Raw genomic sequence first — 15,000 nt, forward strand, 5'->3', positions numbered from 1 at the left:
TGACTCCGGAGAGGTTTGTGAAGAATTTGAAGCCCGACAGGCACCAACCCGTGTGTGTGTGTGTGCGTGCGTGCGTGTGTAGGAGAGAGAGAGCAGAGGTGTGGTTGACAGGTTTATACAAGCCACCAGCTACAATATGCATACCCTTTGGGAAAACACACACACATTTGATCTGCATTAACAGCACACACACACACACACACACACACACGCACACACGCACGCACGCACACACACACACACACACACACACACACACACTGTCTCTTTGATGACAGGAAGTAGAAACTCAACCAAACCTCATTCTCACTTTGTTAAATTTCCCATCAGACTGTAGTTTGAGAAGAACCTGAAGAAACAATAATGTTCTGATGTTGACACATCTGAATGAACACCAGAGTCAGTTTACTTCACTTTACTTTGATTCAAAGTATTTATTGTAATACTTCAACACAATTCAAGTGTGAACTGAGTGTGTATCATTAACATAAAGACTAAACTCTGGAACACACAACCTAAGGAGTAGTAATAGTAACAGTAGCACCTGCTTTAGCAGTATAAGTAGTAGTAATAGTAACAGTAGCAGCTGCTTTAGCAGTATAAGTAGTAGTAATAGTAACAGTAGCAGCTGCTTTAGCAGTATAAGTAGTAGTAATAGTAACAGTGGCAGCTACTTTAGCAGTATAAGTAGTAGTAATAGTAACAGTGGCAGCTACTTTAGCAGTATAAGTAGTAGTAATCGTAACAGTGGCAGCTACTTTAGCAGTATAAGTAGTAGTAATAGTAACAGTGGCAGCTACTTTAGCAGTATAAGTAGTAGTAATAGTAACAGTGGCAGCTACTTTAGCAGTATAAGTAGTAGTAATAGTAACAGTGGCAGCTACTTTAGCAGTATAAGTAGTAGTAATAGTAACAGTAGCAGCTACTTTAGCAGTATAAGTAGTAGTAATAGTAACAGTAGCAGTGGACCAGTGAAGCCATGGAGGATCTTCGGGCGTGTTTAGACTGTACAGACTGGGATGTCTTCAGGACTACCAACCGTCTGGATGAGGACACAGAGGCTGTGACGTCATACATCAGCTTCTGTGAGGACAGCTGTGTTCAAACCAGCACCAGGGTGAGTTACAACAACGACAAACCAGACAGCTAAGGCTGCACAAGGATCAGGCATTTAGGAGTGGGGACAAGGACTTGTATAAAGAGTCAAAAAGGTTTAGTAAGGCGGTGAGAGACGCTAAACGACTGTACTCTGAGAAACTACAACACCGGCTCTCAGCAAGAGACTCTGCTTCTGTCTGGAGAGGTCTCAGACAGATCACCAACTACAAACCTAAACGCCCCACTCCATGAACGACCTCCGTCTGGCAGACGAGCTGAACGAGTTCTACTGTCGCTTTGAAAGACAATGGGACAGTCCTGACCCGATCCACCAGACCACCAGGTCCCCTCCCCCATGCCTCTGTACCACCCATCACCCCCCTCCCCACTGACACCTCTCTATATCCTGGAGAGACGTACCAGTCTGCTTCAAGGCCTCCACCATCATCCCCGTCCACAAAGAATCAAAGATCACAGGACTTAACGACTACAGGAGCGTCGTCATGACCTCTGTGGTCATGAAGTCTTTTGAGCACCTTGTCCTGTCCCACCGCATCCGCTCTGTGAGAGGGTGATCGGCTGCAATCTGCCGTCCCTCCAGGACTTGTTCGCCTCAAGGACCCTGAAGCGAGCAAGAAGGATTGTAGTCGACCCCTCTCACCCTGGACATGAAGTGTTCGTGTCCCTTCCATCTGGCAGGAGGCTGAGGTCCATCAGGACCAAGACCTCACGACACATGAACAGTTTCTTCAGTCATCAACAAAGACCAGGACCTCCACTGACTCCTTCATCCCCAGGACAACTAACCGGTTTCTTATTTATACTCAACACTTTACGTCACACTTGTTTATAGTCCTGTCATGTTTGTCTGTGCACTTTATTTTATATTTTATTGTAAATTTGATATGTTTCTACTTTTTGTGTTGTTTGTTATGCACCATCCACCACATAACATTCCTTGTATGTGCAACAGACTCTGGCAAATAAACGGTTCTGATTCTTCTAACACTTTCCCTCTGCTTCCAGTCTTTGTGCTAAGCTAGGCTAACACTTTCCCTCTGCTTCCAGTCTTTGTGCTAAGCTAGGCTAATCGTGTCCTGGCCTTGTGTGTAGCTACAGAGAAGAGTTCAGCTGAAGCAGAACATTGATTAGAGCAGAGGAAGTGCTGAATGTCACTCTCTCACATAGACACACACTCTCTCTCATGTGTACACACACACACACACACACACACACACTTCCTCTGTAACGGTGAATATTTCTGAGTCAAGTCAAAAGAAGTCGAGGCGAGTGATGGAAGAGGAAGTGGTCTCTTGACTGCAACTTCAACGAATATGAAGTGTGTCCTTATAAGGCGAAGCAGAAAGGACCCGAGTGTGTAGCTCTGACACACACACACACACACACACACACAGTGTTCTATAATGACATTCACACTTTTAAAGATAATTAAAGTGTTTCTTCGCCTACTTCCTGTCACTAACCTCTGCTTCCTGTTCAGACGATATTCACGTCTTCTCCTCCAGCTGCCCCGACCACAAACATTACCCATAATGCACCTGTCTTTAGACGCTGCAGTGTTTCATTTAAACAGTCTATTTTATCTGTTCATTATTTACATTAATAACACTTTAATGTGTCGATCAGGATTCAGTTCGTCGGCCTCCTGATGGACATCAGCGCATGTTGATCAACCAATCAGCTGCTGACTCACTAAAACATCAAACAGGAAGTCGTCCTATCAAAGTAAACCGAACATTTTATCTTTAAGATTTTCTTAAACAAACATTCAGATTCAGTTTCCTCTGAAATTTTAGTGTTATTTTATTTTGGTAGTGTTTAGTACTTCCTGCTCACTGCAGAACAAGTGATTACATCAACAAATACATAATACTGTGGAAATACAACCGTTTATATTTCAAGAACAAAGTATTATTTTGAGGAAAAGTTGTATTACTATAAGATTATTTGAATAATACAGTAGTATGTAAATATTTTTAGAAACAAAGTCAATCCTAATATTGTTGAAAATACAGTTGAAATATTGCAAATGTGAAAATATTTGATATTGGGAGAGAAATATTTTGTAACTATAGTTTTGATATTCAAAGAACAATAAAAAATAAATACATTGGTTATATTGTGACAACAGATAAGAATTAATTGGAATTAATAGTTTTGTATTCACAAGACTTAAAGAAACAAATACATCAGAAAAATCATATTTTGGAGTAATAAGAATAAATAATCTAAAGGAAGAGTAAACGTGATGTAATGAAAACAAAGTGAGGCTCACACTGTTTATTCTTCTTTCTCTGGCTGTAACCATGGTTATGAGGGGTCACACATTTACAAATAAGACTTTATTATTATTAACAACATCACGAATGATATTTCAACTACATTTATTCTACATTCTTTCCTTTACAAAAAGAACTTCCAACACAGTGTGAGTGTGTGTGTGTGTGTGTGTGTGTGTGTGTGTGTGTGTGTGTGTGTGTGTGTACTTGTAAATCTTTGTGAGGACCAGTTTAAGAGTGAGACCTTCAGAGTGAGGACAGTCTGAATCCTCAAAGGTCTTTTTGTGAGGATTCAGACCTGGTTTAGGGGTCCCGGGTCAGGTATTTCTTTGTGACGGGTTAGGGGCTAGACAATGCATGATGTAAACCAGAGTCCCCACAAAGTCACAAGTACAGGATGAGTGTGTGTGTTTAGCTTAAAGGAACAGTCCACCATTAGAAGAAGAAGCAGTGGTCCTGTTCCTTTAAATCCTTCAGCTGTGAGGTCAGAGACATGATGAGGTTTGTGCTGCAGTCCTGTGTGTGTGTGTGTGTGTGTGTGTGTGTGTGTGTGTGTGTGTGTGTGTGTGTGTGTGTATGTTAGCCCTCCAGGATGTGGGTCTTGTAGAGGCGGTTCATCTGTTCGAGGAAGATGAAGGTGAGGACGGTGTGGGGACCGAGGCGGGCGTAGTACGGAGTGAAGCCTTTCCACAGAGAGAAGAATCCCTCGTTTCTCACGACCCGCATCAAGACCTCCTGATGGACCGAGACAGGAAGCGGGTCAGAACTCATTTCAAAATAAAGTTCATGCGTGTACATGTATGAAGAAATTTCATTGGTATTGGGCCTTTGAATAAAGTTATGCAGACTCACCACACCGTTTTTATACTCGGGTTTACCGTCGATCATCCTCATGTTCTGGATCCTGAGAACAAACAGTAAGTTAGTCTGAGCTCTCACCTGGTCTTAACGTTAGTCTAGAGTCTCACCCGGTCTTTAGGTTAGTCTAGAGTCTCACCCGGTCTTAACGTTAGTTTAGAGTCTCACCCGGTCTTTAGGTTAGTCTAGAGTCTCACCCGGTCTTAACGTTAGTTTAGAGTCTCACCCGGTCTTTAGGTTAGTCTAGAGTCTCACCCGGTCTTAACGTTAGTTTAGAGTCTCACCCGGTCTTAACGTTAGTTTAGAGTCTCACCCGGTCTTAACGTTAGTTTAGAGTCTCACCCGGTCTTTAGGTTAGTCTAGAGTCTCACCCGGTCTTTAGGTTAGTCTAGAGTCTCACCCGGTCTTAACGTTAGTCTAGAGTCTCACCCGGTCTTAACGTTAGTTTAGAGTCTCACCCGGTCTTAACGTTAGTTTAGAGTCTCACCCGGTCTTAACGTTAGTTTAGAGTCTCACCCAGTCTTTAGGTTAGTCTAGAGTCTCACCCGGTCTTTAGGTTAGTCTAGAGTCTCACCCGGTCTTAACGTTAGTTTAGAGTCTCACCCGGTCTTAACGTTAGTTTAGAGTCTCACCCGGTCTTTAGGTTAGTCTAGAGTCTCACCCGGTCTTTAGGTTAGTCTAGAGTCTCACCCAGTCTTAACGTTAGTTTAGAGTCTCACCCGGTCTTTAGGTTAGTCTAGAGTCTCACCCGGTCTTAACGTTAGTCTAGAGTCTCACCCGGTCTTAACGTTAGTTTAGAGTCTCACCCGGTCTTACCGTTAGTTTAGAGTCTCACCTGGTCTTTAGGTTAGTCTAGAGTCTCACCCGGTCTTAACGTTAGTCTAGAGTCTCCCCCGGTCTTAACGTTAGTCTAGAGTCTCCCCCGGTCTTAACGTTAGTCGAGAGTCTCACCCGGTCTTAACGTTAGTCGAGAGTCTCACCCGGTCTTAACGTTAGTCTAGAGTCTCCCCCGGTCTTAACGTTAGTCTAGAGTCTCCCCCGGTCTTAACGTTAGTCTAGAGTCTCACCCGGTCTTAACGTTAGTCTAGAGTCTCACCCGGTCTTAACGTTAGTCTAGAGTCTCACCCGGTCTTAACGTTAGTCTAGAGTCTCACCCGGTCTTAACGTTAGTCTAGAGCAGGGGTCGGCAACCTTTGGCACGCGGCATAACCTCTGGCACGCTGGCACCTCAGTGTTAATACGATCCTCACTTTATCTGTCCCGTTTTCAAAATAAAAGCATCTGCCTCTGTGTCTGTGAGCGTTTGACTGCCTGTATGTGTGACTGTGTCCTGCTTCTTTACGAGTCGGCACTAGGACCCGGAGGACACCACTGCGTGCATTTGATGTTGGAGTGTGGCCATTGGTCAGTTAGGTTGCAGGCGCGCGAATTTCAGATCAAAGTGAGTGACCAAGCGCGCTGTCCGCTGTCTTCATACTGACATATGAATGAATGACAGAGCATGATATTGTGAACAATGGCAACGGCGGCTGCTGAAAAGGCTAAAACCGGGGCATTCCAGTCCTGCTGGACACAAGAGTTTGGTTTCATGTTTTTGAAGGGCCGTGCTGTGTGCACTTTATGCTGTGAGAATGTCGTGTGCCGAACGTCAAGTGTTAATCGTCATTTTGAGAAGAAGCACGAGAAGACCTTCAAAGACCAAGCAGACAAAGCAGAGTCAATTAAACGTGCTGTGTCCAGGTATGAAAAACAAGCTAGCTCCTTCAAGGTTTTTACCACGGCTAAAAATCACGGGACAGAAGCAAGCTATCGCATCGCAAAGCATGGGAAGCCGTTTACGGATGGCGAATTTATTAAGGAGGCTTTTCTCAGTTAGTCAGATGCTCTTTTTGAAAGCTTGCCAAATAAAGAAACGACCAAGTGAAAAAAAAGTGACCACATGAAACATGTGCTCAGCCCCACCCGCAGTCAACAACGGAGCACTCTGAGGCATGTTTGCATCTCAAAGTAACTAACTACAAGCCCCAGATCACAGAGCTCAGGGTCAAAGCAGGGCCAGGGATCACACTGACTGTCTGCTAGGCCTCTGATCACTTCATGATGCCTCAGCCGACACTTAGTTTTAGTTTAAATGTGTAGCTGTTTGTTCATGTCTTTGAAATGTTGATGTGGCTATTTTGTTAAGAATACAGATATACTGTTATTGTTTTGAGATGTGCTCTATGGATAGAATAAAATTCCAGGTATATTGGAAATGTTTTTGTATTTTGTGTCATAATTTAATCTTGCGTTATTGTTGATAATGGCACACTGGATGAGAAGAACATTTCAAACTGGCACTCCATGTCACAAAGGTTGCCGACCCCTGGTCTAGAGTCTCCCCTGGTCTTAACGTTAGTCTAGAGTCTCCCCTGGTCTTAACATTAGTCTAGAGTCTCACCCGGTCTTAACGTTAGTCTAGAGTCTCACCCGGTCTTAACGTTAGTCTAGAGTCTCCCCTGGTCTTAACGTTAGTCTAGAGTCTCCCCTGGTCTTAACGTTAATCTAGAGTCTCACCCGGTCTTAACGTTAGTCTAGAGTCTCACCCGGTCTTAATGTTAGTCTAGAGTCTCACCCGGTCTTAACGTTAGTCTAGAGTCTCACCCGGTCTTAACGTTAGTCTAGAGTCTCACCCGGTCTTAACGTTAGTCTAGAGTCTCACCCGGTCTTAACGTTAGTCTAGAGTCTCACCTGGTCTTAACGATGTCCACGGGCATCGATGCTGCCGTGGTCACCAGACCACTGATCATACTGGCACAGAAGTGACACAGAATATCGTCCCCGAAATACCCTGAAAATACACAAAGTACGTTACAGTTCATGTTTAAGGAGTCCAGTTTATGTTTTTATACGTGTATTTACTGTGTTTAATATGTACCTAAGTGTAGTATATGTACTGTGTATATTGTGTACCTGAGTCCAGTATACATGTATATATGTGTACTGTGTACAGTGTGTACCTGAGTCCAGTAGGGCCTGTTTAGTCTGAGAGTACGACGCCAGCTGAGCTGCGTTCACCACCACAGCTCGAGCCATCGTAGGAATACAACCCTAACACACACACACACACACACACACACACACACACACACACACACACACAGGTACAAAGTGAAGGGTTAGTGCAGGACTATGTGAAGAACAGCTTGACGTTTGGAGAAAGACAGGAGTTGGTCGGTTAGTGACGGAGCTCACCCTCCACATTGTGGTGACGCCTTCTTCTCTGGTGATTCTAGCCAGAGCGTTAAAAACATTACTGTAACCTCTCCTCTGGTCTGCAGGGAGGCTGGAGAGACAGACAGAGAGAGACAGACAGAGAGGGAGACAGGGAGAGACAGAGACACAGACAGAAAGAGAGACAGAAAGGGAGAGAGAGACAGGGAGAGACAGACAGAGAGACAGACAGGCAGAGAGACAGACAGGGAGAGAGAGACAGAGAGGGAGAGACAGAGAGGGAGAGACAGAGAGGGAGACAGAGAGGGAGACAGAGAGGCAGAGAGAGTTTATTCCACAGAACACTTCATGGTGTTATTCCTCAAACAGTTTGTGTGAAAGACTACAGATCATCTTCATCATCTTCATCATGTGACCTGGGTTCATGTCGTCATGTGATCAAACACTTGATTGAGTGTTAGCCCCCCCCCCCCCCCCCCCACAGGATGTAGTGTTTATTACAGTCCGTCTGTCTGTCTCTCTGTCTGTCTCTCAGTCCGTCTCACCGTCCATCAGCCGTCATCCTGATGAGAGCGACCTCTGCTGGCGTCCCCACAAAGGCTCCTGTAGCTCCGGCCGTCATACCGATGAGAGCCTGTAGGAGGAGCCAGAGCGTCAGAGTGAAAGCAGTGGAAGCGGCAGCCGGAGGCTCCGCCCTGAAAACGGTCAACGCTTTGGTACCTTGAGGAGGAAGTTGGGCGGTCGTCCGTCGTCTCCGGTCATCTTCTCAAACAGGATGGTGTAGATCCCAAGACGGGTCGTCGTGTAGGTCGCCTGACGCAGCAGACCAGCTGAGAGACTGACCATAAACAACAACAACAATAAACAACAACAACAACAACAAGTGATACTACTTTATATAGTACTTTATGTATTAAATATCAATAAACCAGCTGAGAGACTGACCATAAACAACAACAACAATAAACAACAACATGTGATACTACTTTATATAGTACTTTATGTATTAAATATCAATAAACCAGCTGAGAGACTGACCATAAACAACAACAACAATAAACAACAACAACATGTGATACTACTTTATATAGTACTTTATGTATTAAATATCAATAGACCAGTTGAGAAACTGACCATAAACAACAATAAACAACAACAACAACAACAACAACAACATGTGATACTACTTTATATAGTACTTTATGTATTAAATATCAATAGACCAGTTGAGAGACTGACCATAAACAACAACAACAACAACAACAACAATAAACAACAACAACAACATGTGATACTACTTTATATAGTACTTTATGTATTAAATATCAATAGACCAGTTGAGAAACTGACCATAAACAACAACAACAAACATGTGATATTCTCCTTTTAATCAATAACGTGTTGTATAGAGTACTAGATGAAGTAGTAGGTGAAGTACTAGATGTAGTACTAGATGATGTAGTAGGTGAAGTACGAGGTACCCGGTGTAGATGCCTCCTACTCCCTCGTTCTTCAGGATGGAGAACAGAGCGTGGAAGCTCGTCTTGTACTCTCGAGCCGTCGTTCCCTGACCGCTCAGCTGCATCCTGTTCTTCACCAGGTCCAACGGCTGAACGAAGACGGTCGCACCCATTCTGGACACACAGACAGACAGGGAGACAGAGACAGGTAGACAGAGAGAGGCAGACAGGTACACAGAGAGACATACAGAGAGACAGAGAGAGACAGACAGGTACACAGAGAGACAGACAGGTAGGCAGAGAGAGACAGACAGGTAGGCAGAGAGAGACAGACAGGTAGGCAGAGAGAGACAGACAGGTAGACAGAGAGACAGACAGGTAGACAGAGAGAGAGACAGGGAGACAGAGAGACAGGTACAGTCAGACAGGTGTTCATGGTGTTTTCTGTAGATGAACTAATCAGTTGAATTGATCCTCATCATGTTTATTGATACATTAACAGATCTATAAAGAGAATCACAGACAGTCTGTCCACAGAGACACTCTGAAGACACTGTGAGGACAGTCTGAAGACACTGAAGATACTGTGAGGACAGTCTGTTCACAGCAGCAGCAGCTGTTCACTCTGAGACCTTTTAAAGTTTAAAGGGTCGTGACATTTAAACAGATCAGGGCGTCCACTCATGACCCACAATGCAACAGTCCAGGAGGTTAAAATAAATCTAGCTCTCACTTCTATTGCACCACGACAGAAGACGTGAAAATATATTATATTACATTATGTTACCTTATATTATAATATATTACACTACACTACATTATATGATATTACTCTTATTCTAAAAACATTAAATAATACTTTATTTTCTCTCTTTCTGAGAAATGCAGTTGAACGCAACAACTAATGCTGATAATTATGAATTCAACTGATTGAGTTTACTGAGACTCAGTGGAGTTAGTCTAGACTTAAAGTCCAGACCAAATGAAATACGTCTCTTTAACGCTTTAATCAGTCAAACCAACTATAAACATTACAAATAAATGACTTCATATTTTAATATCAAAAACACATCAGTTAGCCCAAACGTTAGCCCCAAACGTTAGCCCAAGCGTTAGCCCCAAACGTTAGCCCCAAGCGTTAGCCCCAAGCGTTAGCCCCAAACGTTAGCCCCAAACGTTAGCCCAAACGTTAGCCCCAAACGTTAGCCCCAAACGTTAGCCCCAAACGTTAGCCCAAACGTTAGCCCCAAACGTTAGCCCAAACGTTAGCCCCAAACGTTAGCCCCAAGCGTTAGCCCCAAGCGTTAGCCCCAAGCGTTAGCCCCAAACGTTAGCCCCAAACGTTAGCCCAAACGTTAGCCCAAATGTTAGCCCGACAGCATCTTGCTACTTGATGGAACGTGATCACCAGAATATGAGACTTTGATGAACTGGGTTTACAGAACAGGTCTCTACAAACAGGTTCATCTGGTCCTTTAAACCTCAACACTGAGCCATGTTAGCGGGTCTGAAGTCTGTTTCATGAATACCAGTTAGACCACAAAGCTGTACTCTGTACTTAAAGTCTGAGGGGATCAATCCTGTTACATCACCTCAGAGGTACATGTACTACTTTATACTGTACTACACCTCAGAGGTACATGTACTACTTTATACTGTACTACACCTCAGAGGTACACAGTGTACTTTATACTGTACTACACCTCAGAGGTACACAGTGTACTTTATACTGTACTACACCTCAGAGGTACATGTACTACTTTATACTGTACTACACCTCAGAGGTACATAGTGTACTTTATACTGTACTACACCTCAGAGGTACATAGTGTACTTTATACTGTACTACACCTCAGAGGTACATGTACTACTTTATACTGTACTACACCTCAGAGGTACACAGTGTACTTTATACTGTACTACACCTCAGAGGTACATGTACTACTTTATACTGTACAACACCTCAGAGGTACATGTACTACTTTATACTGTACTACACCTCAGAGGTACAGTGTACTTTATACTGTACTACATCTCAGAGGTACATGTACTACTTTATACTGTACTACACCTCAGAGGTACAGTGTACTTTATACTGTACTACATCTCAGAGGTACATGTACTACTTTATACTGTACTACACCTCAGAGGTACAGTGTACTTTATACTGTACTACATCTCAGAGGTACATGTACTACTTTATACTGTACTACACCTCAGAGGTACAGTGTACTTTATACTGTACTACATCTCAGAGGTACATGTACTACTTTATACTGTACTACACCTCAGAGGTACAGTGTACTTTATACTGTACTACATCTCAGCGGTACATGTACTACTTTATACTGTACAACACCTCAGAGGTACACAGTGTACTTTATACTGTACTACACCTCAGAGGTACAGTGTACTTTATACTGTACTACATCTCAGAGGTACATGTACTACTTTATACTGTACTACACCTCAGAGGTACAGTGTACTTTATACTGTACTACATCTCAGAGGTACATGTACTACTTTATACTGTACTACACCTCAGAGGTACAGTGTACTTTATACTGTACTACATCTCAGAGGTACATGTACTACTTTATACTGTACAACACCTCAGAGGTACACAGTGTACTTTATACTGTACTACATCTCAGAGGTACATGTACTACTTTATACTGTACAACACCTCAGAGGTACACAGTGTACTTTATACTGTACAACACCTCAGAGGTACACAGTGTACTTTATACTGTACTACACCTCAGAGGTACATAGTGTACTTTATACTGTACTACATCTCAGAGGTACATGTACTACTTTATACTGTACTACACCTCAGAGGTACACAGTGTACTTTATACTGTACTACAATGTAATATTTGAATAATACTTGAAATGCAGGACTTTAACTAACAGTGGAGTATTCTCACAGTGTTGTATTAGTATTCTTACTGAATTAGAGGATATGACATCATAGTTAACATCACTGTCAATTAACTAATGTCGGGTCAAAGGTCAACATCATAGACAACCGATAACCTGTGACCTCTCTGTGTGTGTGGGGGGGGGTTTGGGTAAGGATCGATGTGGGGACGGAGTTTAACGCAACACTGATACAGCCGCTAGTTATTGTCATAAATCAGATAATATCTTAATTAACCAGAATAACCCTTTTAGAAGTTGTTAGCTCTCCTGTTAGCAGTTGTTAGCTCTCCTGTTAGCAGTTGTTAGCTCTCCTGTTAGCTTCCCCTGACTGCTAACTGACATTAGCACGTTAGCATGTGAGCTAGCAGCAGCACCTACCCGGCCAAGCCCCCAAACAGGAACTTGATGGCCTTCGGAGACGTCTTCGGCTTTGCCTCCGCCATGTTTAAAGAGTCCCCGGTCAGATTCCCGCTGTCTGTCTGCCTCTGAGCCGGACGGGACCACCTGCTCTCAAAAACTGCAGCAAGCCGGACCAAGGTGACTCTGTGGAGCGGGTCGGGCTCGGAGACAACCGGCGGACCAATCAGGAAGCGAATAAGACCAATCAGGAAGCGAGCAGGACCAATCAGGAAGCGAATAAGACCAACCAGGAAGCGAGCAGGACCAATCAGGAAGGTAGCACGAAGGTACACGAAGGTACACGAACCTTTGTTTTGATGCCTTCAGGGTCCCGGCGACCGCTCGTTAATCTGAGCACCAGCGTGTCAACGCACATTGTAAAAGGATTACAGTTAAGGTTTATGTAGAAATATGAAATAAACTAAAGCGTGTAAACTGTCATTTTAACTGTAAATGTAGTTGTTGATTTGTTTATTTTGGAAAAGCTCACATATCAATTTTTTTTTCAAGTTCATATTTTTGTTATATAAATACTTTATGAATATTCTTTTTGAAGATTATTACCTAAATATAACATTAATAAGGTTATTCGCACTCAGAGGCTTAACAAATATATGCGAACAATATATAAAATAGTTATTTGTAGACTGACAGCTGAGTGTTAATATTTACGACAGCACCTGAAGGCAACAGCAGTTTAAGCACAGCCCAAATGACGCACACAAACTGAGCTGAAGCAGGAAGTGATCGACGTGCCTGACATCCAATATAATTACGCGCGTTGCCCTTACCGCTCCACTCATTGGTTGTTAGCTTTAAAGAGGGCGGGGCCTGTGAAAAGCAACAGCTAGCTGCGGAAGTAGAGACTCGAACCTGTGATTGTACTGAACAGAGTCCGTGAGACGGTTTCTACCAGAAGATAACGGTGATTCACGGTGTGTTTCCGGTTAAGTGAGCGGTCAGATCATTTAGTGCTGCTAGTTTAATCTCTAATAATACGTCAAGTACAAGTACAAGTACAAGTACCTCACAGCTGTAGTATTTATGACTCAGCTGTACTTTCAAATGTTGACTTTCACATGAAAACATAGATTCAGTCGAGTTCTTTGTGTGTTTATGTTATTTATTTATTGTTTATTTACCTGTCTCCCTGTGTGTCTCCCTGTGTGTCTCCCTGTGGACAGACAGCCCCTGTAGCTAACAGCCTGTCTATCTCTCAGTGTTGTGATCAGTTATTTGGGTTTTTATATTATTAATATATTCATTGAATTAATGTATTTTCCTTCCTGCAGCAGGAGGCGATGCTGTGACGTCACACCGACACGTCGTCCAATGAGAGCGCTCGGATCATGGCGGCGCGTGGGACATCACGCGGGGAGGACCAATGAGGAGAGAGGACAGCCGTGACGGACGGGGGAGGACAGGGGACAGGGGGCGGGCGGCGGTGGGGAGACAGGAGGGTGAGACGGGTGGTGCGTCCCCGCTGCCTGTCTTCCTGTTCCCCTCTGAGCTGCTGTTCTACTGTGAACAGAGGAGCTCCCACAGGAGACTGTTGACCCTGTACAACCCCTACAGCTTCAGCCTGAGCTTCAGGAGTCAGTACCTGTCTGTCTGCCTGTCTGTCTGACTGTCTGCCTGCCTGCCTGCCTGCCTGACTGACTGACTGACTGTCTGTCTGTCTGTCTGCCTGACTGTCTGACTGTCTGCCTGCCTGCCTGACTGACTGACTGTCTGTCTGTCTGTCTGCCTGACTGACTGTCTGTCTGTCTGACTGACTGACTGTCTGTCTGCCTGCCTGACTGTCTGTCTGTCTGTCTGTCTGACTGACTGTCTGTCTGTCTGCCTGCCTGCCTGCCTGCCTGCCTGACTGTCTGTCTGTCTGTCTGTCTGACTGTCTGTCTGCCTGCCTGACTGTCTGTCTGTCTGTCTGTCTGACTGACTGTCTGTCTGTCTGCCTGCCTGCCTGTCTGCCTGCCTGACTGTCTGTCTGTCTGCCTGACTGTCTGTCTGTCTGCCTGCCTGCCTGCCTGTCTGCCTGCCTGACTGTCTGTCTGTCTGTCTGCCTGACTGTCTGTCTGACTGTCTGTCTGTCTGTCTGTCTGCCTGCCTGACTGACTGACTGACTGTCTGTCTGTCTGTTTGCCTGACTGTCTGTCTGTCTGACTGACTGACTGTCTGTCTGCCTGCCTGCCTGACTGTCTGTCTGTCTGTCTGACTGCCTGCCTGTCTGCCTGTCTGTCTGTCTGACTGTCTGCCTGACTGTCTGCCTGACTGTCTGTCTGTCTCTCTGTCTGCCTGCCTGTCTGCCTGCCTGCCTGCCTGCCTGCCTGCCTGCCTGCCTGACTGTCTGTCTGTCTGTCTGTCTGCCTGTCTGACTGTCTCTCTCTGTCTGACTGTCTGTTTATTTACCTGTCTGTCTCTCAGTGTGGTGTACAGCTCCGTGTCTCTACAGAGTGGTGGAGTCAGAGGGCAGCGTCAGACCTCGATCCTGTGTGGACCTGTGAGTCCACTGATACTCCATTACTACTAGTACTACTACTGATACTACTACTACCACTAATAGCACTACTACTACTACTACTAGAACTACTACTAATACCACTAATAGTACTACTACTACTACTACTACTAATACTACCCTCTTCCTGTCAGGGTGGTGCGTCACCTGGACGTGTCCCCTCGTCACCGGGGACGCAGAGACAGGTTCCGTCTGGAGGTGAGAGGAGGAGGACAGGTGGGAGGACGGG

The 15,000-nt window shown here is 44.5% G+C and overlaps 2 protein-coding genes across 4 annotated transcripts in view; one reads left to right on the top strand and one right to left on the bottom strand.

Annotated features, from left to right (window-relative positions):
- Window positions 1-3,384: 3,384 nt before the first annotated feature.
- On the bottom strand, window positions 3,385-12,431 carry slc25a11 (solute carrier family 25 member 11). The gene is made up of 9 exons (XM_068713044.1): window positions 12,233-12,431; window positions 8,951-9,103; window positions 8,190-8,307; window positions 8,015-8,103; window positions 7,491-7,581; window positions 7,256-7,346; window positions 6,987-7,086; window positions 4,251-4,302; window positions 3,385-4,133 (listed from the first exon to the last, which is right to left on the bottom strand). The coding sequence occupies exons 1-9, from the start codon at window positions 12,295-12,297 to the stop codon at window positions 3,978-3,980; spliced, it is 915 nt and encodes a 304-aa protein (XP_068569145.1). The 5' UTR covers window positions 12,298-12,431; the 3' UTR covers window positions 3,385-3,977.
- A 659-nt stretch (window positions 12,432-13,090) lies between these two features.
- The window catches only part of LOC137874393 (motile sperm domain-containing protein 1-like), a 2,745-nt gene continuing 835 nt past the window's right edge, over window positions 13,091-15,000 (top strand). For 2 of the 3 annotated variants that reach the window (XM_068713048.1, XM_068713050.1), the window contains exons 1-4: window positions 13,091-13,188; window positions 13,546-13,848; window positions 14,678-14,753; window positions 14,906-15,000. The exon at window positions 14,906-15,000 is cut by the window's right edge and continues 153 nt beyond it. In XM_068713048.1, coding sequence (XP_068569149.1) covers window positions 13,638-13,848; window positions 14,678-14,753; window positions 14,906-15,000 — 382 coding nt within the window. In that variant the 5' untranslated portion in view covers window positions 13,091-13,188; window positions 13,546-13,637. The remainder of the gene's footprint in view (window positions 13,189-13,545; window positions 13,849-14,677; window positions 14,754-14,905) is intronic. The other variant, XM_068713049.1, reaches the window with a different exon arrangement.

This window comes from Cebidichthys violaceus, unplaced genomic scaffold (genome assembly GCF_023349555.1).
Source record: "Cebidichthys violaceus isolate CVI_PGR_0920_01 unplaced genomic scaffold, fCebVio1.0.p SCAF_19, whole genome shotgun sequence".
Lineage (NCBI taxonomy): Eukaryota > Metazoa > Chordata > Actinopteri > Perciformes > Stichaeidae > Cebidichthys > Cebidichthys violaceus.

Coding starts and splice junctions, on each gene's coding strand:
- slc25a11 (XM_068713044.1), bottom strand. CDS start 12,297: ATGGCGGAGGCAAAGCCGAAGACGTCTCCGAAGGCCATCAAGTTCCTG. Junction 7,347..7,490: donor GCGTCACCACAATGTGGAGG/GTGAGCTCCGTC, acceptor TGTGTGTGTTAG/GGTTGTATTCCTACGATGGC. Junction 7,087..7,255: donor ACAGGCCCTACTGGACTCAG/GTACACACTGTA, acceptor GTGTATTTTCAG/GGTATTTCGGGGACGATATT.